The following is a 22,258-nucleotide window of genomic DNA, read 5'->3' on the forward strand; positions in this document are numbered from 1 at the left end:
TCCTTCTGGATGCTGGGGATTTTGGCATGTGGGGGCAGAGTGGGCGCTGACATGACCACCCCCAGTTAGAATTCTGGGCACTGGGTTTCTGCTAAGCTTCCCTGACAGGCTGCACTTCACATGTGTTACTACTTCCCAAAGCTTAAGGAATCAAGAGTTGTCCTGGGTAACTTCACACGGAAAGGACCCTTGGAAGCTGGAACCTGGTTTTTTCTGGGCTTCACCCTACGGGCCTCTTCCCTTGGCTGATTGGGCTTTGCACTCGTTCATGGTAATGAATCACAGCCATGCTTCAGAGTCCTGTGAGTCTTCTCCCTGAATCATCAGACCTGGGGTGGTCTTGAGGGCCCCCGACACAGCCCTGTACTTGCCAACCCAGATAAGTATAACAGTTATAGACTGAGCAGCAGGTGCCCTATGTGTGCCATTCTGTTTGTAAAACAGAAAGCATTTCTATTGGAGCATTTTCCTATCTGCTTAAACAAGTGAAGACACAAACACTCACCAGATCAATTGTTTTGGCTCTTTGTTTGGATTCATCATCACACCAGGTTTCGCACCACAACCAGTCTTGAGGAAGAGACTTAATGGCAACTTGGTAAATCATATTATTGGGAAGATCCTACAGAAGGAAAAAAAAATGATTTAAATACAGAGGTATAAAAATTAAGAGTCAGAGCAAAAGAGGTTGAAGATGTCATTTAGATTATGATCAGATCTTAAAAACATGCAAATCTGAGATATGTCTATAAGCTTAATTTGACCCAATTGTCTTGTGTCAAATGAATGAATCCCTGCCCTGGGAATGCCTACACCTACCCTGGACTTCACCCCTAGCATCGGGGGTGAGAAAGAGGCCCAGAAACCCACCACTCCGCCTTCACTCTCTACCTCTATTTGCCTCGAACCACCGGGATTAATCACTTATGCTGTGCCTGCCATCACTGTTGATGTGGTCGCCACCACATACTCTCCAGATTAGGAGATGACTTTTCAATTCCTTATCAGGAAACTATACTCCACAAATATTTTTACATTTCTGCATACTCAGGGCTTTCTAAGCAAAGATTGCTGGCACCTGGGTTAAAGGATGTTTAAATGGCAAAGGAGCCAAGTGAGTTAGAGACAGCTTTCCCAGGGACACCTGCTTATATGCCAGGGGGTGTAGAGCCCTTTCCTACCTCTCCCCAGGGAATATCTGCACATTTCGGAGCAAAGGACATGTTTCCTCTCTCTCCCAGAGAGCATTAGCAGTACTTGTGTTAGCTGCCCCATCTAAGCACCGAGGCTCATAATTTTAGGGTTCTTCTCTCAACACTCCTATTAATCATACTGGGAGTCCTAGTCAATACAACAGGACAGGAAAAGGAAATACAGGATTCACAGATTGGAAAGGAAGCAATAAACTGTCTTTGTTCAAAGATGACAGAATTGTTTGTGCAGAAAATCCTAAGAATCAATACAAAATCGTGAAACGAATAAACAATTTTAACAAGGTTTTAGGATACAAGGTTAATATACAAAGTTCAGTTGCTACGCACCAGCGATGAACAACTGGAATTTGAAACTAAAAGCACAACACATTTACATTCCTACCAAAAAATATAAATAAAGAGAACCCCAAACAAACCCAGGTAGAAAGATAACAAAAATGTTCCTCTATGTGAGAAAAATTATAAAATTCGGGGGATGAAATAAATCTAGGAACAATATCTATATAAATGGAAAGGTATTCATGGTCACAAAGACTCAATAGTGTTAAGATATTGATTCTTCTCAACTTGATCTCAATCCCAAAGTCCTAGTAGATTATTTTGTGGATATTAACCAACTGATTCTGAAGTTTACAGGAAAGGCTAAAGACCAAGAAGAGCCAACACAGTGTTGAAGAAGGGTAACAAAGTCAAAGGACTGATACTAGAGGTCTTCACATGAATTCTACAGTAATTGAGATATTGGTATTGGTAAAAGAATAAACAAATACAACAATGGACTAGAATAGGGCACCCGGAAATGTGAGATTTCTTTGTACTTTCTGCTTGATTTTTTCCCTGTAAATCTAACACTGCTCTAAAAAAATTAATCAAAAAAAAAAAAAAAAAAGCTTAACTCTTCCTTCTTCCAACATCCCTTTCCTAGGAATCTATTTGTTAAATCCTTAAATAACCTGGTCTGTCATCTTGGCCACTTTCTCCCATAGTCAAGTCCTAGCCAAGTCTTCTGTAATTTCAATTACATGCTCCCTCTGACTTTTAGCTTACTCCATCAAGCACTCAGGTATCAATATTCTTTGACCCCCACTGGGACCTCCAGTCAACCGATCCCACCACTATTTCACTGTCCTTCCCCCACCGATGTCTCTACTCCCTTAATTTTCATGTCTAATTGTTATATTAAATCCCTTGAATATATTCTCAATTGCCTTATACTTTTCTCACTTAGTTGTATTCACTTGGCAAAATTACAGTCCTGGTTAAATCCAAACCTCTGCACTGGCACCCATGCAACCAAACATGACTGGCAAAACACACAGAGACACACAGACCACACTATTTTACGTTCTCTTCAGCAGTTTATGATGGTTCTAATTTCTCCATATCCTTGCCAAGGCTTTTTTTTTTTTTTTTGTCTTTTTGTCATTTCTTGGGCTGCTTCCACGGCATGTGGACGTTCCCAGGCTAGGGGTCGAATCGGAGCTGTAGCCACAGGCCTACACCAGAGCCACATCCTTGCCGAAGCTTTTATCACCCATCTTTTTTATTATAGCCATCTTAGTGAGTAGGATGTGGTATCTCTCTGTATTTTTGATTTGCAGGTCCTAATGACCAATGATGCTGAGAATCTTTTCATGTATTTATTAGCCATTAATATATATTCTTTGAAAAAATGTCTTTAAATCCTTTGAGCACTTGAAAATTGTCTTTTTTCTTATTTAATTGTTAAAGAGTTTTTTTTTTTTTTGTCTTTTTGCCTTTTTCAGGGCCACTCTCGCGGTATATGGAGATTCCCAGGCTAGGGGTCCAATCGGAGCTGTAGCCACTGGCCTACGCCAGAGCCACAGCAACTCGGGATCTGAGCCGCATCTGCAACCTACACCACAGCTCACGGCAACGCCGGATCCTGAACCCACTGAGCAAGGGCAGGGATCAAACCTGCCACCTCAAGGTTCCTAGTAGGATTCGTTAACCACTGCGCCATGACGGGAACTCCGTATTAAGAGTTTTAAAAATATGTTCTGGATACTAATCTCTCTTATGTGATTTATAAATATTTTCTCCCATTTTGTGGGTTGTCTTTCCAATTTCTTATGTCCTTTCATGAATAAATTTTTTTAATTTTGATGCAATCACATTTTTTTAGTTGTTTGTACTTTTTGCTTCATATCTAAAAAGCCACTGCCTAATCCAAAGTTACAGAGAGTTACATCAATACTTTCTGTTTTATACTTTAGTTTTTTATATTCAGGCCTTGATCCATTTTGAGATAGTTTCTATAGATGGTATGAGGAAGGGGTCCAATTAATTACACGTTGACAGCCTACTGCTTCAGCACCTTTGCTGAAAAGCTATTCTTTCTCCATTAGATTATCCTGGAATGCTTTTCAAAAATCAGCCCAAGGAACTATATCTGATCACTTGTGATGGAACATGATGGAGGATAATGTGAAAAAAATGTATATATATATGTATAACTGGGTTACTTTGCTGTATCGCAGAAATTGATAAAATATTGTAAATCAACTATAATAAAAATGAAAAAAAGAAAGACATTGTTTAAAATACAGTCACATTTCAAAGCCAAAAAAAAAAAAAAAAGAAATCAAGTGACCATAGATGCATGGGTTTATCTCTAGTCTCTTAGTTCTATACAATTGATCTCTGTGTCTAACTTTATGCCAGTCCACTGACTGTATATATTAAAGGGTACAGTTTGATACGTTTTACATATAAATATTCTGTGACACCATGACCCTAACCAAGCTTACTGGATATGTCCATACCCTCAAGTTTCCTTGTGCTTTTCTGCAACCCTCCCACCTGTCCCTTCTGCATTCCCCCAAGTCAGTTCCTGGGCAAACATGAACTGCTCCTTGTCACTGTGGGTTAGTGTGCATTTTCTGGAATTTTATATAAATAGAATCATACAGTATGTATATTTCGGGCTGGCTTCTTTAGATCAGCATAGTTGTTTTTAGATTCATCCATGTCGTTATGTCTACAATTCATTCCTTTTTACCTCTGAGTAAATATACCACTTTTATTCATTCAATCTCATCTTAGAATCTGGTTTTGCAGTAGCAGCTTCTGATATGGGAAGTGATCCCTGCCTCCCACTATTCATGCTCTTGTGCAGTTATTTCTCCTGGGTGTGGCTGGACCTAGTGACTTCCTTTTAACAACAGAATATGGCAGAAGTAATGAGATGTCAATTTTTTTTTAAAGAGTTTGGGTAGAACTGGTGCTACTGCTTTCTTCAATGTTGGGTACAATTCACACAAGTTTAGTAGAATTCAGAAGCTATCTGGGCCTACAGATTTAAACGAAATTCATTTTATTCAACTGATATAGGGCTATTCGGGTTATCTATTTCATTCTGAAAGTTTGCATTTTGTTATTAGTTTGCATCTTTTAAGAAATTTGTCCGATTTCATCAAAGTTGACTTTATTGCTATAAAGCTGTTCATAAGTTTCTCATTATTCTTTCAATATCTAGATATTGTGCTGCCATGTATCTCATTTTAATATTAGTAATTTGTGTCTTTCGGCTTTTTTCTGATCAGTCTGGCTAGAGAGTTACGTTTTGTTAATTTTCTCAAAGAACCAGCTTTGGTTCAAAAGAACATCTATGGAAACATCATTTTTCTGTTTTTTTCATTTCACTGATTTCCACTCTAATCTTATTTATTCTCTCGTTTCTACTTTGGTTTTAATTTGCTTTTTTTTTTTTTATAGTTTCTAAGGTGGAAGCTAATGTTATTTATTTGAGACCCATTTTCTTTTCTACCACAGGCACTTAGTGCTATGAATTTTCTTAGAACTCTTTTAACTGCTTCAGATGATGCACCTTATCACTCATTTTGTATATAAAAGAGAAGTAGCCTAAGGCTAAAATATATATAAATTCATGTGAAATGGTGAATGGCTTGGTTGACTGGTCAGGGGTTCAGAAAGATTAAGGGCATAGAATTCTGGGGTAGAGGCTTACAGATGAGCCTATGAGGGTGGCAAAAATTGTCAGGATGTTTACCTATTGCATGTTAAGTATCCACTAAAAAGCGTTCAACACAGAAGCAGCACTAAATGACCCAGCACAGAATGATAGGGCCAGTTGATGTCAGCCAGTCTTGGTTATCAGCCACTCTACTGGCACAATGGATACATGAAGGGGGTAGTCATGACAGCTGAAATTGAGACTGTGTGTGTGTGTGTGTGTGTGTATGAGCTGCCACTGTAAGAGCTAAATCTGTAACTTTCAGATCTACATTCTGATCTGAAAGTTATGGAGCTATCCACTGACACAGGATTCCATGCAATATTGCATTAGACCAAGAGAAAGCCCGACAGAGGGCACATGGCCCAGATATCCCACGGTCCTAAGTGGTCACATGTGGTACCACCTAGGACCACACACTAGGCTGTCACATACTGCACCACCTATCGGCCGCTGGCCTGACAGAACAATGGAATGGCTCACTGGAGGCACAGCAGGGGTGCTACCTTGGAGACAATGCCCTACAAGGGTGCCCAATGAGGCAAAGTAGAAGTGACCCTGCTTATTATCCCTCCAGTGACCCAGTGACCCAGTGACCTTCTGGGGAAGTTGTGCTTATTACCCCCATAAGTTGGGGAGGCCCTGGGTCATATCACTGGGTTAGGTGAATCTAGAGTGAATGATAGAGAGAGATCATGAGTCTAAAGTCACTGGGAGAGAGATGAGCTCCAGTGAATTTATACAAAGAAGCGTATTCATGCAGGGTCAGGTGGACTACAGTGGATGCTGTGATACAACACTCAGATCTATATTCTGATCTGAAAACTATTCTTCCAGAAACTGGAGGTACTGCTGTGTGACAACCTTCAGCTCTCAGCCATTTCTAGGAACTGTCTTTGGAAAAGCACTGTCTCACTCAAGGTCACCTCCTTTCTTGGGAAGAGCCTATGTCCAACGAATGACTGAGGTGAAGGAAAAAAGACGTGGGCCTCTCGACCAAACTGTGACAACTGGGAAAGGCCATCTCAGCTTCAGAGCTCTCTCTAGGGGTCATATGAGGCCTCTGCTGAAGTTGTAGGATTTGCTGAATTCTGTTTCCTTTCCTCCTCTAACAGTTGTTGGTCCTGAGAGCACTTCTTTTCTTTCCTTTTTTTTTTTTTTTTTTTTTGGTCTCTTTAGGGCTGCACTCATGGCATATGGAGGTTCCCAGGCTAGGGGTCTAACCGGAGCCACAGCTGCCACCCTACGCCAGAGCCACAGCAACGCCAGATCTGAGCCTCATCTGCAACCTACACCACAGCTCACGGCAACCCGGACCCTTAACCCACTGAGCAAGGCCAAGGATTGAACCTGCAACCTCATGGTTCCTAGTCGGATTCGTTTCTGCTGAGCCACAACGGGAACTCCCTGAGAGCACTTCTAACAACTTCCTGGAAGCTAATTTCCATTTTAGAGTCGGTCTGTTCCCTGGATAACCCAATCTATAACAGGCAGCTGAGTGGTATTTGCTGACGAAGGGAATTGTGGAGGAGGAACACAACTTGGGTTTTTAACTTTTAATTTGAGAAAAGTTCTAGGCATTAACATGCATCTGTTTCAGTAGATTTAACATATGAGCGAAGCATTCAGAGAAGAGAGAAGAGCCGCAGATAAAAATTTGGGAATTATTGGTAGAAAGCTGGAGATTAAAATCCTGATACGTAATGTCAATAGAGTGGGTGCAGAATGAGAAGTGGACCATGGGTAGAAACTTAGAGGCTAGTAACATTTAAATGAAAAGCAGAAAAAGAGTGGTTCTCACAGAAACTGCTGTGGGAAAGTTACAGACAGCAGAAAAGAATCAGGAAGGTTTGCATTAGGAAAGCCAAGGGAGTTTCAAGAAAGGAGAGGCCAAAAACACCAAAAAGCACATAAGTGTTCACGGATGAGGAGATGTCAGTCTGACTTTAGCGAGAAGTGTTTAGTGGACCGCTGGAAAGGCACGACACGCGCATCAGGAGGACAGCCATCCCCCACTGTGCTGGTGACACGGTGCTGGGAGAGTCCCTCAGATGGTTGCTGGTCTGCTTGAGAAATGAGTCCTCTCCTTGGTTATCCACCGGCAGACAGGTAGCAGGATTCCTTATGCATAACCCACCGGGGAAATTACTATTACAAAAATGTGGTGTGGATAAACTAAACCTGAAATGTTACTAAGGTTTCTGAGCACGAGCACTCTTAAATCTGTTTTTTGGTTTTTTTTTTTTTTTTTTTTTTTTTTTTACTAATTGGCAATATTGCAAAGATACTCCCCTGCCTGGGCAAACATACCTATTTAGAATTCTGTCAACTTTCAAGAATGATTTTAAAAAATTCTTCCTTCACCAGTGTCATCCTGAATCAATCATGAGTATTTTGACCTAAAATTTTCTGTTTGCTTGATTTTTAAACAAAGTGCCTCACATTTCTACCTCATCTAGACCATCTGTTACCTATCTTCCCTTATGTCAGACTATTTCCCCCCCTCTACTAATCTACAATTATTATTATCATTCCCTCTTTATTATTATTTACCATCATTATATTACCATTCTTCAAACATGTAAGGCCACTTGCACCTTGGGACCTTTGCATTAGATATTCCTTCTGCCTGGAGATTCCCAGATGTCCACATGGTCGTCTCTTATCTGCTTACATCTGACTGTCACCTTCATGGGCATATATGGTCACCCAATTTACAGCAGCAAACCTGAACCCTATTCTCCATTCTGAACGCTATCATGTTTTCCTATTTTTTCTACAACACACTCATTACCTTTAAATATTATCCATTTATTTTCCCACTAGAATGAAGCACATGAGCTAAGGATCTCTGTTTTGTTTTCTGATGTTTCAGGTCTTAGGAGAGTATCTCACACATAGTAAGTATTCAACAGATACTTGCTGAATGAATGAACAAACATGAACGGTTCTAGTAAGAACCTAGTGGAAAGAGGGGATAGTAGGAATTATGAGCTACAGGGTCTTCTGCTTCTGTTTAAATTGTTAAAATGAGGAAATTAGTGGATTACAATAATGAGGAAATTAGGGGATATGACAAAAAAGTGTCTTGAGGAAAAACAAAATGTAAGGCAATAGCACAGGATGAAGGGAGTTTTGCCTTAAAGATCAGAAAGAAAGAGCCAGAAAAGGGGGAGATTAAGGGAGGGAGGGAGGGACAGACATGTTTAAAGGAGGATGGAAGCAAAAAAGAAAAGGGTAACAAAGTGAGATAGAGCATGTAGCGGAAAGAAGAGATTTAAGGATGGAAAAGTAAAGATCAAATGCTTTTAGTTCTGAAAAGATTGGGCTTGAAGTGAAAAAATATGTAAATCAAGATATCCAATACAAAACTCTATGAGGGAAGAAAGAGGCTGACAATGTAAGATTCTGAGGCTTATAAGGAGGAGTTGGAGCAGTCTGTGTACCAAAAAATTATTATACGCATATTTCACTTACTTGATCAAGGTTCGAGAGACTGTTTGGATCTTGACTGAGGGTCTGGTACTGGCCCCGCAGCCTGTCACCTGCTGCAATTCTCCTGAACTTCTTGAGATCCACTACGTACAAGGCACTGTGAAAAACGAATACTCTTTGAGACCTATGTCGTTTAACGTGTTCTCACTTTCCCCCAGGGACTGTCTACAGTGATGGTACCTTCCTGAGTCTAATGATAATTAATCTTTTCATGGTTTGCTCCCAATGTCTAATACTGTTCCCAAGGGGTTTGAAGTTTGATATGATGCTGTTAGGATCCATATCCTCTTAGGATCATCTCAAATTTTCCCCAAGACCTCCTGAAACTCATGGTCCCACAAAACAACAGCTTTGAAGACAGTATCTTCATTTTGTTATGCGACAAACTAAGTTTCAACCTTGTATAGCAGTTTGGAATATAGTTAACTGCTGGGTCAGCTACGTACTGGCAGTGTAAGCCTGGGCAGCATATAAATGCTCTATGCCTTCGTTTCCTCATCTGTAAAACAGGGATGATAACAATATTCCAAGAGGCTGTCATAGGGATTTTATGAGTTAATTATTAGTAAAGTCTTATTCATAAGAATGACTGGCACATGATAAACATTGTATAAATCACTGCTATTATTATATCATTTCCAAGAAAGCTGAGTATTGTGATTCAATAAGTTACTTATTTACTAAAAGAGTATGAATTTTCTTACCTGATATGGTATTTTCTTCTCAAAAGATGTGATGCCCAGTATCCGGTTTTCCAGAAACGATACCCATCCATTTCCCTGCGGCTATCACAGAAGGGCGTGTACCCATACGGTGCTCCACCCAGATCGAAATCTCGAAGTTCCTTCAGGTCATGTCTCACAATCTATTTAATGATGAGAAGAGTTTCTCGGAGGAAGACTAATAGGCCCCTTTTCTGTTAATCTCAAATCATCATAACCTTGTTGCAGAGAGAACTGAGTTTCCCCCACAGTTCTTTCCTGTAGCATGAGTTCACCAAGTTTCTATTTTTCCTTCTTGTCTTACAAATTAAAAGAAACCTAAAATTTACATACCTAGTCTGTACAACAGGAGTCTTAGTCCTTAATAAGAATAGTATGTTACATCATTCTTAATTGTTTTAAAATATTTTTATTGAAGTGCAGTTGATGTAGAGTATTATGTAAGTTAGGTATATGATATACAGAACTCACAATTTTTAAAGGTTTTTAAGGTATACTCCACTTATAATTATAAAATATTTGCCATATCCCCCACATAGTACAATATATCTTTGTAGTTTATTTTGTACCTAACAGTTTGCATCTCTTAATCCCCTAAACTCTATACTGCCTCTCCCCCATTCTCTTTCCCCACTGGTGACCACTGCTTTATTCTCTATACCTGTGAGTCTGCTTCTCTTTTGTTTTATTCACTAGTTTGTTGTATATTTTAATGCCACATATAAGTGATATCATATACTATCTTTCTTTCATACACTGTCTTTCTTGGTCTGACTTATATCACTTAGTATAATACCCTCCAAGTCCATTTATGTTGCTGCAAAAGGCAAAATTCCATTCTTTTTTAAATAGCTAAATAGTATTCCACTGCACATATAGCCATCATTTTTATCCATTTATTTGCTGATGGACACTTAGGCTGCGTCTCCATCTGGGTAACTGTAAGTAGCGCTGCTATGGACATTGAGGTACAGTTATTTTTTTTGAATCAGTGTTTTTGTTTCTTTTGGCTATACACCCAGGAGGGTGACTGCTGGCTCTTATGGAAGGTCCCCTATTTTTGAGAAACCTCCATACAATTTTCCACAGTAGCTGTGCCAATTGACACTCCCACCAACAGTGTAGGAGGGTTCCCTTTTCTCTACATCCTCGCCAGCATTTGTTATTGTGTTCCTTTTGATGATAGCTATTCTGACAGGTGTGAGGTGGTACCTCACTGCGGTTTTGATTTATAATCAAGGTATTTTGAATAAAATATATTCTGGGAATAAATTAAATATACAAGTGCATAGCTCTCAATATCTCAAGGTAAAGATTAATAATTCAGAATCATTTCTATGATTATCTCCATTATTAAAAATTGGCAAATACTAGTTTGAATCATTAGGAAAAATCTCCTGATTCTTAATGGCTTCAATGAAGTAATGTTAGTATGTTTCATTTCTTAATAGACTCTAGCCTGTTGGAAAAAAATTACTGTATTGGGGGAAAGTAGGAGAAATAAATTTTATGTTAGATGGTATGTTTGCCAATGATTACTTCATTACCTATTTTCTTAGATTTTAATGATAATTATTTATAGTTATCAACTTGGAAAATAATAAAAAATAATTTTGAATACAAGTAAATTTTGAAATAGCATTTGAAAATATACTTTTGGTCCTAAATAAAATACTAACTTGTGCATTTATTTACTATTTTTTTTTGGCTGCACCTTTAGTATACAAAAGTTCCCGGGCCAAGGATCAAACCCACATTCAAACCTGAGCTGCTGCAATAACAGTGCTGGATCCTTAGACTGCTGTGCCACAGGTGAATTCTTTAGTTCTGCATTTAACTTAATTTATATTTACATATTACTGTTCTTAGAAATTCTGTGTATTTCACAAGTTTTGTTTGTTTGTTTTTTTAACCACTAATGATTACAAAAGCATGCACGGAGTGAAAGGGAAAAGTCATAAAAAATTTCAGACACATAAATTTTGAAAGCTGAGGACCATTATCTTTTTTGGCCAAATGTAGGACTTTTTTCTTCAAGTGATGGCATGATGGGATATGGAAATGACTAAATGCCAAAGAATGCTGCTGAAGGTGGAAGAATGAGGAGAGCAAGGTTAACTGCTACCTTTACCAGCAAGAAGAAATAGTTCACTTTAAATGAATTTCAGCTCCTATCCATAGGAATTCATATAACTACTTTTTTTGGGGGGGGGAAGTTCCCAAGGCTAGGGGTGGAATCAGAGCTGTGGCTGCTGGCCTACACCACAGCCACAGCAATGCCAAATCCAAGCCATATCTGCGACCTACACCCAGGCTCATGGCAATGCTGGGTCCTTAACCCACTGACTGAGGCCAGAGATCAAACCCACATCCTCATGGATACTAGTCGGATTTGTTACCACTGAGCCACAATGGGAACTCCCATATAACTACTTTTATTATGACTAACACAAGTATCTGTTTTATTTTTAATTACCAAAATAACAAAACAAAACTACTACTTTAGAAGGAAAACTGCCATATCCTAAGAACAAATGGTACTTACAGGAATACCTTCGATTTTTCCCTGGAACGCTTTTTCTAAAAAAAAAAGTACTTTGCTTGTATGTCACAATTATGTTACTGTAGTGTGGCGACAAAGATAGTAACAGCAGCAGTGTTAACTGCGCCCCTATACTGAGAAGTGTAAAAAAGTTAAGTACTCTTAAAAATAACTGTTAATCCAACCCAAATGTCCATCGACAGATGATTGGATTCGGAAGATGTGGTCTATATACACAATGGAATACTACTCAGCCATAAAAAAGAATGACATCATGCCATTTGCAGCAACATGGATGGAGCTAGAGAATCTCATACTGAGTGAAATGAGCCAGAAAGACAAAGACAAATACCATATGATATCACTTATAACTGGCATCTAATATCCAGCACAAATGAACATCTCCTCAGAAAAGAAAATCATGGACTTGGAGAAGAGACTTGTGGCTGCCTGATGGGAGGGGGAGGGAGTGGGAGGGATCGGGAGCTTGGGCTTATCAGACACAACTTAGAATAGATTTACAAGGAGATCCTGCTGAATACCATTGAGAACTTTGTCTAGATACTCATGTTGCAACAGAAGAAAGGGTGGGGGAAAAAATGTAATTGTAATGTATACATGTAAGGATAACCTGACCCCCTTGCTGTACAGTGGGGAAAAAAAAAAAAACCGTTAATCATATTACCTGGTCAGCATCAACGAAAATGATTTTATCCACTGCAAGAGGAAAAAGGACATCAAGGAAAAGAATCTTATAACCCCAAATAATCCTTTGTTTTTCAGTTTGTTGATGAAGCCACCGGGGCCACCTATACTGGACCAGTTCATATTGGAATCCATACTCTTCAGCCATGTGAGGAATCACCTCCTAAAACACACACACACACACCAAAGAATACATTCAAGGAACAAAAGGTTGTTTTTGTTTTGGAGAAAAAAAATTAACATTATGCAAGTTTACTATAAGTTGTTACAAATGAGTTCTTAAAATGTCTAAATAGTACATCAATAATGTATCTATTAATCAGAAACATAAGATGCTGACAAATATAAAAATATAAGTATATATAAAACTATGTAAAGACATTAAGAATAGGCACACTATATTAATTAGCAGCCTTATTAACTAAAATAATTGTTCCTCTATTTTACTACTAATATTTGATCTGAGGAAACCTGACGATAGTAAGAAAAGCTTCTGGAAGTTGGAACGCCTGTGCATCAAACATTTTATGTCCATGTTAACATGTTGCTTGGTAAGAGACACAAAGATGAAAAGGGTGTACAGAAAAACACAATATGAGTTGTATATTGCTAAGTTAGATTCTGAGTTTCACATTTGAGACTTACGACTTTTTAATTCAAGGATGAAAAACACAAGGCAGTTATTACAGTATGAACAGTGATATTTGATTCAGTGTCTTATAGGCTTAAAGTATCTTACTCTGTTTAAAGCAGAGCAGTTAATTAAGTATGTCCATTGTTAGATAAATTTGGTTCAAGAGCCCAAATACTGAGAGAGGTGATGGTAAAGGAGTGGGTAAAGATGGATTAGCAAACTCAGAATTTGCATTCATCTCAATTCTCATCTGTAGCTAGTTGCTGGGTATATGCTTAGCTTAATTTTCTCCCTGATTCTGTAAGAACAATGTATGTTTAAATTATGTTTTGTACTGTAGGCACTGGTTTTTATCTGTGAGTTGCAAAATGCTGAAATTATGACTAAAACAGTTAGTTGCTGGGAATCACTGCTTTCATTTCAAAATTAAAAAAAAATTAGTAGAAACAAGAAAAACTTTATTCAACAAATAGGTATTAAGAAATAGTCACTGAGCGTGCACTATGTGCTGGGCACTATTCTAGGCCCCAGGGATACATTAGTGAAACAAAACATAAAATTCATGGCCCTCCTGAGGCTTACATTTTAGAGAAAAGAAATCAGTAAGTTATCTATAGAAGATAGTGCTACGGAGAAAAATTAAAAGGGAAGGGAAACAGAATGAAAGATCAGAAGAGACTGTCACTTTACATGGTGCAGTCAGGAAAGGCTTATTTCCAAAGTAGGTATAACTCAGAGACGATCTGAAGGAAGAGAGAAGGTATGCTTTTTATCTATTTTTTTTTTGGGGGGTCTTTTTAGGGCTGCACCCGCGGCACATGGAGGCTCCCCAGTCAGGGGTCTGTTTGGAGCTGTTGCTGCCAGCCCACGCCAGAGCCACAGCAAGGCGGGATCCGAGCCGCGTCTGCGACCTACACCACAGCTCCCAGCAATGCCGGATCCTCAACCCAGTGAGCGAGGCCAGGGATCAAACCCGCCACCCCATGGTTTCCAGTTGGATCTGTCTCCTCTGTGCCATGACGGGAACTCCAGAAGGTATGCTTTTTAAAACTGAAGGGGAAGGAGATAGGGTACTAGTAATTTCTGTTTCTCTATCTGGCTGCTGGCCTCGTAGGTATTTTAACTTTGTAAAAATTCATCAAAGTTGCACATTTACAACCTACACATGTTATGTTTCACTGAAAAGTTTTTAAAAGATAAAATTTTGAGGGAAAAGAATTACAAAAAGAAAAAGATATGGAGCTCCTGCCATGGTGCAGTGGGTTAAGAAGCTGACTGCAGTGGTGCAGGCACTGTGGAGGAGTGGGTGATTCCCAGCCAGTGCGGTGGGTTAAAGAATATGGTGGTGCTGCTGCTGAGGGCTCAGGTTCAGTCCCTGACCTGGAAATTTCCATATGCTGCGGGTACAACCATAAAAAGAGAAAAAAAATTATTTAAAAAGAGGTAAAATATAATTTCAGGTATGGTATTACTTTTGGCCATGTAGTGGAACAAGACTTTTAACCAGTCATAAAACTATGCTTCTAGTGATGATATAACTCCCCGTTAAGACAATCTTCAGACTGTATTATCTCAGTTTATTCAGAGTTAAACCCCTGTCTCTGCAGTGTTGGAGAACATGTTAAAATTTTAGTAACAAACCAGGAAGGCTTCTTATCTATATTTATGGGTTCTTGTTCAGTTTTCAAATAAGTACACGAGGTGGCTCTCTTAGTGCTGCTGGGGCAGAGGAGCTGCTTCACAAGGGTTTAGCACCTGGGCTTTGAGGCAGAATGCTTAGGTTCATTAGCTTTTTGGCCCAGGGCCTGTGCCATAAAGGACAATTTTTTTTTCTTTTTTTTTCTTTTTAGGGCTGCACCTGCAGCATATGGAGGTTCCCAGGCTAGGGGTCTAATCAGAGCTGTAGCTGCCGGCTTACATCGGAGCCACAGCAACTTGGGATCTGAGCCACGTCTGCGACCTACACCACAGCTCACAGCAATGCCAGATCCTTAACCCACTGAGCAAGGCCAGGGATTGAACCCGCAACCTCATGGTTCCCAGTTGGATTCGTTAACCACTGCGCCACGACAGGAACTCCCATAAAGGACAAATTTTGCTCAGAGACTGGTTGGGCCCTTTACCCTGGCTCCTGGGAAGTAACTGCTGCCCATGCTGTTACCAACGGTAACTGTGAGTAGAACTGCTTTTCTGAGCTCTTGCATCCTTCTGGTGAGTTATTGACCAAGAGTGGTTCTGGACACCTCCCAACTATGTAGGCTACTTGTGTAACTTCTGAGTCTGGATTTTCTGGGTGTAGGGCTTTATGAAGAGCAACTGATTAACGCAGGTGAGGTACTTAGCAATGTGCCTGGCAAGACCAAGGAATCAAAGCACGGCTGGCTATTTTTATTTCTGCTTTCATTACTGGTTTTGTTCCAGAAAGACAACTCCTCTCAACTGCTACTGAATGAGACCCTAACCTTGCCTGGAATCTATTGAACAGGAAGAAATGGGGTGCACTCTGTGGCAGCAGTGAGAGGTGCCACAGACTCTAACTGCAGTGCCCACACACCGCAGTAACCAGTGCACCGCACGTGACACAAGAACCTTGCTCTTCTCGGTATCATCAAACTCTCTTCTATGGTACAGTTTTCATAGTTTCTGGATACCATTGTTCCTGCTTTTCTTTATAAAAATATGACAGAATCAATTCTTTTATTTAACAATCTGTACATATTTTTCATTGCCAAATTTATTTCATTTTTCATTACCATGAAAATCCACTAATCCCGATTTCGAGTTTACTTAAAAATAAACCATCTCCTATTGTGCTTTTAATCACTTCTTTAAATAGAGGCTGTGCAGAATTTTTTAAGCTAGATAAAAAATACTGAATACCAAAGTTTACCAAAGTTTTAAATTGATTAAATACATTAACCTGCGTAAAGACTCATTCTGAAAAAAAAATGCTATATGAATTTACCATGATATAAAGAATTTATTACTGAAATATTAACCACTCTGTAAAAAAATTAATGTACTTACTTTAAATTTTGGAGAGAGATAATTTTTAAGAAACCAGAACTTCACTGGTGTTTTGGTGTTTCGTAAAACAGAAAGCATCATAATTCTGAATAAAAGAACAATAAATTCAATAAATTAACATTAACAGGAGTTCATCTTACTTTTCCTAAGGATTTAAAATATTTAAAGATATTAACTAGGAGTTTTCCATGAATTATGAAGAAACAGAGTGAAATATCTTACAAATACCACAGCTGCTCACCAAGTACGTAATGTATAAGGCTATAATACATGTGTATATGCACACATATGTACATACATATATGTAAAGCCATGTATCTGTACACCCGAGAGACTAAACTGATTTTTTTTATTTGTTACAAATGACAAGAGAAAGAAGGTTGTCCGAAACAGCTTGATTCTATTACTGTCTCATTAACAGCAGGTGTGTAAATCTTGAGGGGCTGAACAACCTGTCAAAATACTAGTAAATTCACTCGACAGATCACTTGTCTTGCTATCCTGGACCTCTGATTGGAGAAGATACAGATGTATCTAGAGTTCCTCTTAAACCATCAATACATATTCAAACATTTTTAAGCATTCTCTGTGATCCCTCTACATAGTTAAAAATAGCCCTCTGTAGCTTGTAAATATTGCTTTCCTCCTCTTAGCCTCCGCCTCCTTCTGTAAAACAAGATTTCTTCACCAGAAAAGAAAAATTTACTATATATTCTTTTTCTCACATATCATCTTACTATAAAATATACCCATTTTCTAACCTTAAAGATCACCAACATTTCAAATCAAACTCATGAAACTTCAGTGCATTTAGAAAATATTCTTCCCACATTATTTTAGGTTAAAAAAAAGCAAAGTGCACAGCAGTATGTATTTTGTTACCATTTGGGTAAAAGGGAGTTTGAAAAAGAAAAAATATATTTGCTTTTCTACATACATCTTTAACAGGATATGAAAACAATAACGTTGGTTTCCTGTAGGACAGGGAACTGGTACCAGGGAAACAGAGTGGGAGGTTTTTCTTCATTGTAATTTCTTTCATTCTTTTAAACTTCAAAAATTCTTTTTGGATCTTGGAAATGTATTACTTTTCAAAACATTAGATTAAAAAAAAATACCTACCTTAAAAAGCGTTCATATAAATGGCCAGAAGCAACTGAAAAAATGTTTAGAATGTCTGTTGCCTTTTCGTCTTTTTTACGCAGGCTCTTTGTGAAACTTGGAATGAGAAAATAGTGGTTGACAGTCTCTTAATATACACCTGGAAACTTTACTTATCTAACTACTAAATTTGATAAGAAATAAAAATAGTAATGCTTTTCAAAATGAAGTTATTACATTGTAAACAAGTACTTATTCTAAAAATTACTATTTAAACATGTGACAATACAACTTGAAGTTTTATGATTTTTTTAAAAACTGTACATCAAATGCTGTCATACTTCCCTCCAGGTTAATAAGGGAGTAACACGTTTGATTCTCTGTGAGTTATAAAAGTTGTTTTAAGAACATAGATTGAGTTGTGGTGCATCACGGCTAGATCTAACGTACTGAGGCTGTAAACAGGCCAGTGGGGGGAAGCAAGACAAGGTGGAAGTGTCAACTGTGGCAGCAACAACTGTTACACGTGGTACGACAGTGGGTCCTTGAGTGCTGACGTGGCTTCCCCATGATGACATGTTCGAACAGCTGCCTCAATGGAGAGCTCCTCTGGTCACGGGTAGTGTCCACGTCAGACCAGCTACGGCCATCTCTGCACCGAGGCTGTGCCTCCAGGAGAAATACGGCAGCACTGGGGAGCCACGCCCACTCACAGTGTACACCACAGCAGCTTCATCTGGGCCCAGCTGTCACTGTCACCACTTTCTGGACCCAGACCAGCCTCTGACATACCCCATCTCATACACAAAAGTAACTGAACCTTTCATTTGGGTTATTCATAATGTGTCATTTCTTCTTTTTCCTATTAAAATTTTTTATTTAATCAAAACCTTCGTTTTTATATGCACAGAATTGAGAATGACTAAAATCTGGAAAACTAAACAATTCACAGTCAATGTGGAATATATTGTACCAAAAAGGAACTGTTATGGTAGAGGTGTTTTTCAAATCTTTTCTCATTGTAATCCCCTCAAATAATAAAAATACACAGTTGATTCAGAGAAGAAAAACATCACTGGAAGTTAGTGAAAAAACACTATAACATATACAATGCTTAAGTATCTGGAGGAGTTACCATTCCCCAAAGTTACTTTCTCTCTAACAAAGCGTTGTTTTGTTTTGGTATCCTTTCCGTACTGTAAGTGGCTATGCCATAGTTTAATAATTATCTTTATTCTTTCTCATATCTACCCTCTGGTTTTAATGGAAGCTCATCAATACTCTTTAAAATGTCCAGGTTCTGTTTCATTATCCCCTGTCAAACATACCTACTCTCCAAATGCGTGACTCTGAACCTTCCTTGATCAGATCAGTACCCAGTTCAATGAACATACTGGGTTAGTAACATGAGTCTTCTTATCAAACAGGGTCAACTACAGAAAAAGAGACCCAAGCTGGGCAAAGTCTAAAATGATTCTGATTGGTATAACAAAATCTGCTTAGGTTGTTGAATCTCTTGGGTCTAAAGTTTCTATTTCTTTTCTTTGATAAAAATGATCAATAGATCTCCACCATAATTCAAATTAAGTTCTAATCTCTAACCTGGACTTTCAAAGTCACCTACGATGTGGACCTACAGCAGACACGTGTTTTGCCACCTAACACCCTTTACACTTCCAGTCACAATAACCTGGTACTGTGAGTAGGTGGGCGGGTAACCATTCCTCCTCTATCTCATTCTACGAGATGTAGGTGGGATGGGCCTTCTCCAAGGCTCTAGAGGCAGACACATGACCCAAGCTTAGTCAGTCAGTCAGTCACAAGGATCAGTTCAGTCCGGCATACATGGCTATAGCTGGACCAATGAGTCAGCCTTGGAAACTGTGCTGACACTATTTAGAAAGAGGCAATCTCTTCCCACTGGAGGCGACCACCTTTTTCTTGTAAAAACTTGTCTGAAAATGAAGAAGGCGTGGAGAACAGAACTAGGAGATGGAAAAAGAATTTCTGGACCACATCACCTGAATGCCCAGTCAGCTCTATTCCTGAACTCTTTGAAGATGTAAGCCAGTACGGTCCTTTTCTGATTACTATAGGTCCCAAGATAACTTAGAGATACCCCATGATATTCAATACACCAGCTAGCCGGGGTATTGAGAAACACACCCCATCTTTCTGACTTCATGTAACCAGGTACCCTCACCCTGTCTCCTGTCTGTTCTTTAGAACACATCTTAGCCACATACTCCTCCAAAGAGTCTTTTCTGAGGTTCCTCCTAACTGGATATCGTCTTTTGCTCCCTTGGTTTGAAGAGCACTTTATGTTCAGCTGTCTCACAGCTCCAGTTTCCTACCTTGTATTATTAACATTAATGTATTTGTCTTGTCCTTTCTAGAGAAGATCTGTGCTTGATTCAAATGTTTATGATCTGCAGGGCTCCCATATACCAGACTCTAGATGAAACTACAGTTACATGTTAAAATATTCATTAGCAATTACCTTTTAATGGAATCCCACATTCCTTTTTTTGTTCCATCTTTATCGGAAAGGATATCTTCCTTAATTCTGTCTGGGTTTTTTTGTACCTAGATAGCATGGTAAAGAGAAACTTTAAAATTCTGCAGCTTTCATATTATACTGCATGGTTAGGAATATAGTGGGCAAGGGAATCCTTGTCAATCTAAGATTGTTACAATAAATGAAGCCAAGAAAGACCTTAGTACATTATTGACCCAATCTGGTTTCAACTATCAGTTCAGCCTCTTGTGTTTAGTTCTTTTGGTGGTTACCTCCACGCTGCTAAATAATGTGCTTATACTTGTATGTACTGAATTACCAATTTCAGATGCTATCTACGTATATCTGGATTCACAGAGTTTAGACATTATTCATTCTTTGTGATGAAAGATGAGTGGCTTACTTATATCACCCCTCCTTTTGCCTCTTTATCTGGAGGTTTTGGTAATACTATCTTTACCATGAGTTTTTCTACTGAGTATTTTTGTAACTTTAAATAACATTTAATTTTTTTATTCCAACAAATTCAGTGATTTCTCTTGCGTAGCCTGTTACAAGGACAATAACATCTGTACCTTTTCCTTCTGCCTCCCAACTCACATTAGCTCAACTTTCCCTTGAGCATTGTAAACATAATGACATTTACACTCAGCTTTTATACTATGCTATGTTCGTTCTACAACTTGAAACTCAGTAAAAATGCTTACTGTAACGGTGTAAACACCACTCATTGAAGAGTCTAAAAGGCCACTACAATCATGTTTCCTCTGCAGTTACCACGGTGTGACCACTGTGCCCTCCTAGGAGACACTTCCTGGTTCACATGGAGTCTGCTCTCTCACATTTCACCATGAGAGGATTTTTTTTTTTCTTGGAATATTACTGTTTTTTTCATTTGTTTTTTGTTTTGTTTTGTTTGCTTTTTAGGCTGCCCTTGTGGCATATGGAGGTTCCCAGGCTTGGGTCTAATTGGAGCTGGAGCCACTGGCCTAAGCCATAGCAACTGAGGAGCCGAGCCACATCTGTGACCTACACCACAGCTCACGACAACACTGGAGCAAGGCCAGGGATTTAACCTGCATCCTCGTGGATGCTAGTTAGATTCATTTCCACTGAGCCATGATGGGAACTCTGTATTTATTTTTTCTTATGGTGAGATATATTTCTTCTTTACCACATACCTAGTATTTTCTAGTTTATTATCAATGTTACTCAATTGTCCAGATGTCCTGTCTTCTCGAATACATTTTTATCTTGAAGCTTAACAATTAAATGTTTATCTATTTCAAGCTTTCTTTGTACTGGTTTTCACATTAATTTCACCCTTTCTTGAAATACCTGTTTTCTTTCTTGTTCATCTTCATCATGCTGGCAAACACTTTCAAGAAGGGCTGTGAAAATAATTTTTCTAATTCTTCACACTTCAGAGAATAACTTCATTTGCCTTCATATTTGATTATGAATTTGCCTAGAGAACCCTATGTTCAAAATAATTTTCCCCAAAACCCTGAAAAACTTTTGTTATCTTGAAAATGAAATGTTTGCTGCTAGTGTTGGTGTCATTTTTATAGCAGTGACTTGCCTTTTCTCTTTGGTAGGTATTAGGATCTTACATGGGCCGTTTTTCATTCATCCTAATTTGTGGACCTTTGACATGAATGTTTATCTATCTTTATCAGTGGGATACTTTCCTTCCTCCATTTCCTATTCTTCCTTTCAGGAATTTCTATTACTGGGATACCAGCGTTCATGAGCTGATTCCCACCCCCCGCCAGGGCCACACCTGCAGCATATGAAAATTCCCAGGCTAGGGGCTGAATCGGAGCAACAGCTGCTCGCCTCCGCCACAGTGACAGCAAAGCCAGATCTGAGCTGTGTCCATGACAGCTTGTGGCAATGCTGGATCCTTAACCCACTGAGTGGGGCCAGGGATTGAATCTGTAACCTCATGGATACTATGATTGTTGACTTGATTTCCACTGAGCCACAACAGGAACTCAAGTTTGTTTTTTAATTCTTTGAATATTGTAAGCATAGTTGTTCCATGTCTGCTTTCTGTTATTTGTTGTTTCTGCTGGGTTTCTTCATGTATTTGAATATAGTATCTTACTCCAGAGGTGATTTCCAATGAGCCACAACGGGAACTCCTCAAGTTTGTCTTTTATTTCTTTGAATGTTGTAAGCATAGTTGTTTCAGTGTCTGCTTTCTGTTATTTGTTGTTTCTGCTGGGTTTCTTTGTGTATTTGAATATAATATGTTCTTCCACAGATAAATGGATATTTCTGCCAGACGCTTATACACC

General features: G+C 38.8%; 1 protein-coding gene across 1 annotated transcript in view; it reads right to left on the reverse strand.

Annotated features, from left to right (window-relative positions):
- UGGT2 (UDP-glucose glycoprotein glucosyltransferase 2) overlaps window positions 1-22,258 on the reverse strand; it is a 168,632-nt gene that overhangs the window by 13,876 nt on the left and 132,498 nt on the right. The window contains exons 31-37 of the mRNA XM_047756237.1: window positions 19,938-20,023; window positions 17,459-17,554; window positions 16,337-16,421; window positions 12,656-12,838; window positions 9,411-9,571; window positions 8,689-8,803; window positions 506-622 (exon numbers count right to left, since the gene is read on the reverse strand). Coding sequence (XP_047612193.1) covers window positions 506-622; window positions 8,689-8,803; window positions 9,411-9,571; window positions 12,656-12,838; window positions 16,337-16,421; window positions 17,459-17,554; window positions 19,938-20,023 — 843 coding nt within the window. The remainder of the gene's footprint in view (window positions 1-505; window positions 623-8,688; window positions 8,804-9,410; window positions 9,572-12,655; window positions 12,839-16,336; window positions 16,422-17,458; window positions 17,555-19,937; window positions 20,024-22,258) is intronic.

This window comes from Phacochoerus africanus, chromosome 13 (assembly GCF_016906955.1).
Source record: "Phacochoerus africanus isolate WHEZ1 chromosome 13, ROS_Pafr_v1, whole genome shotgun sequence".
Classification (NCBI taxonomy): domain Eukaryota; kingdom Metazoa; phylum Chordata; class Mammalia; order Artiodactyla; family Suidae; genus Phacochoerus; species Phacochoerus africanus.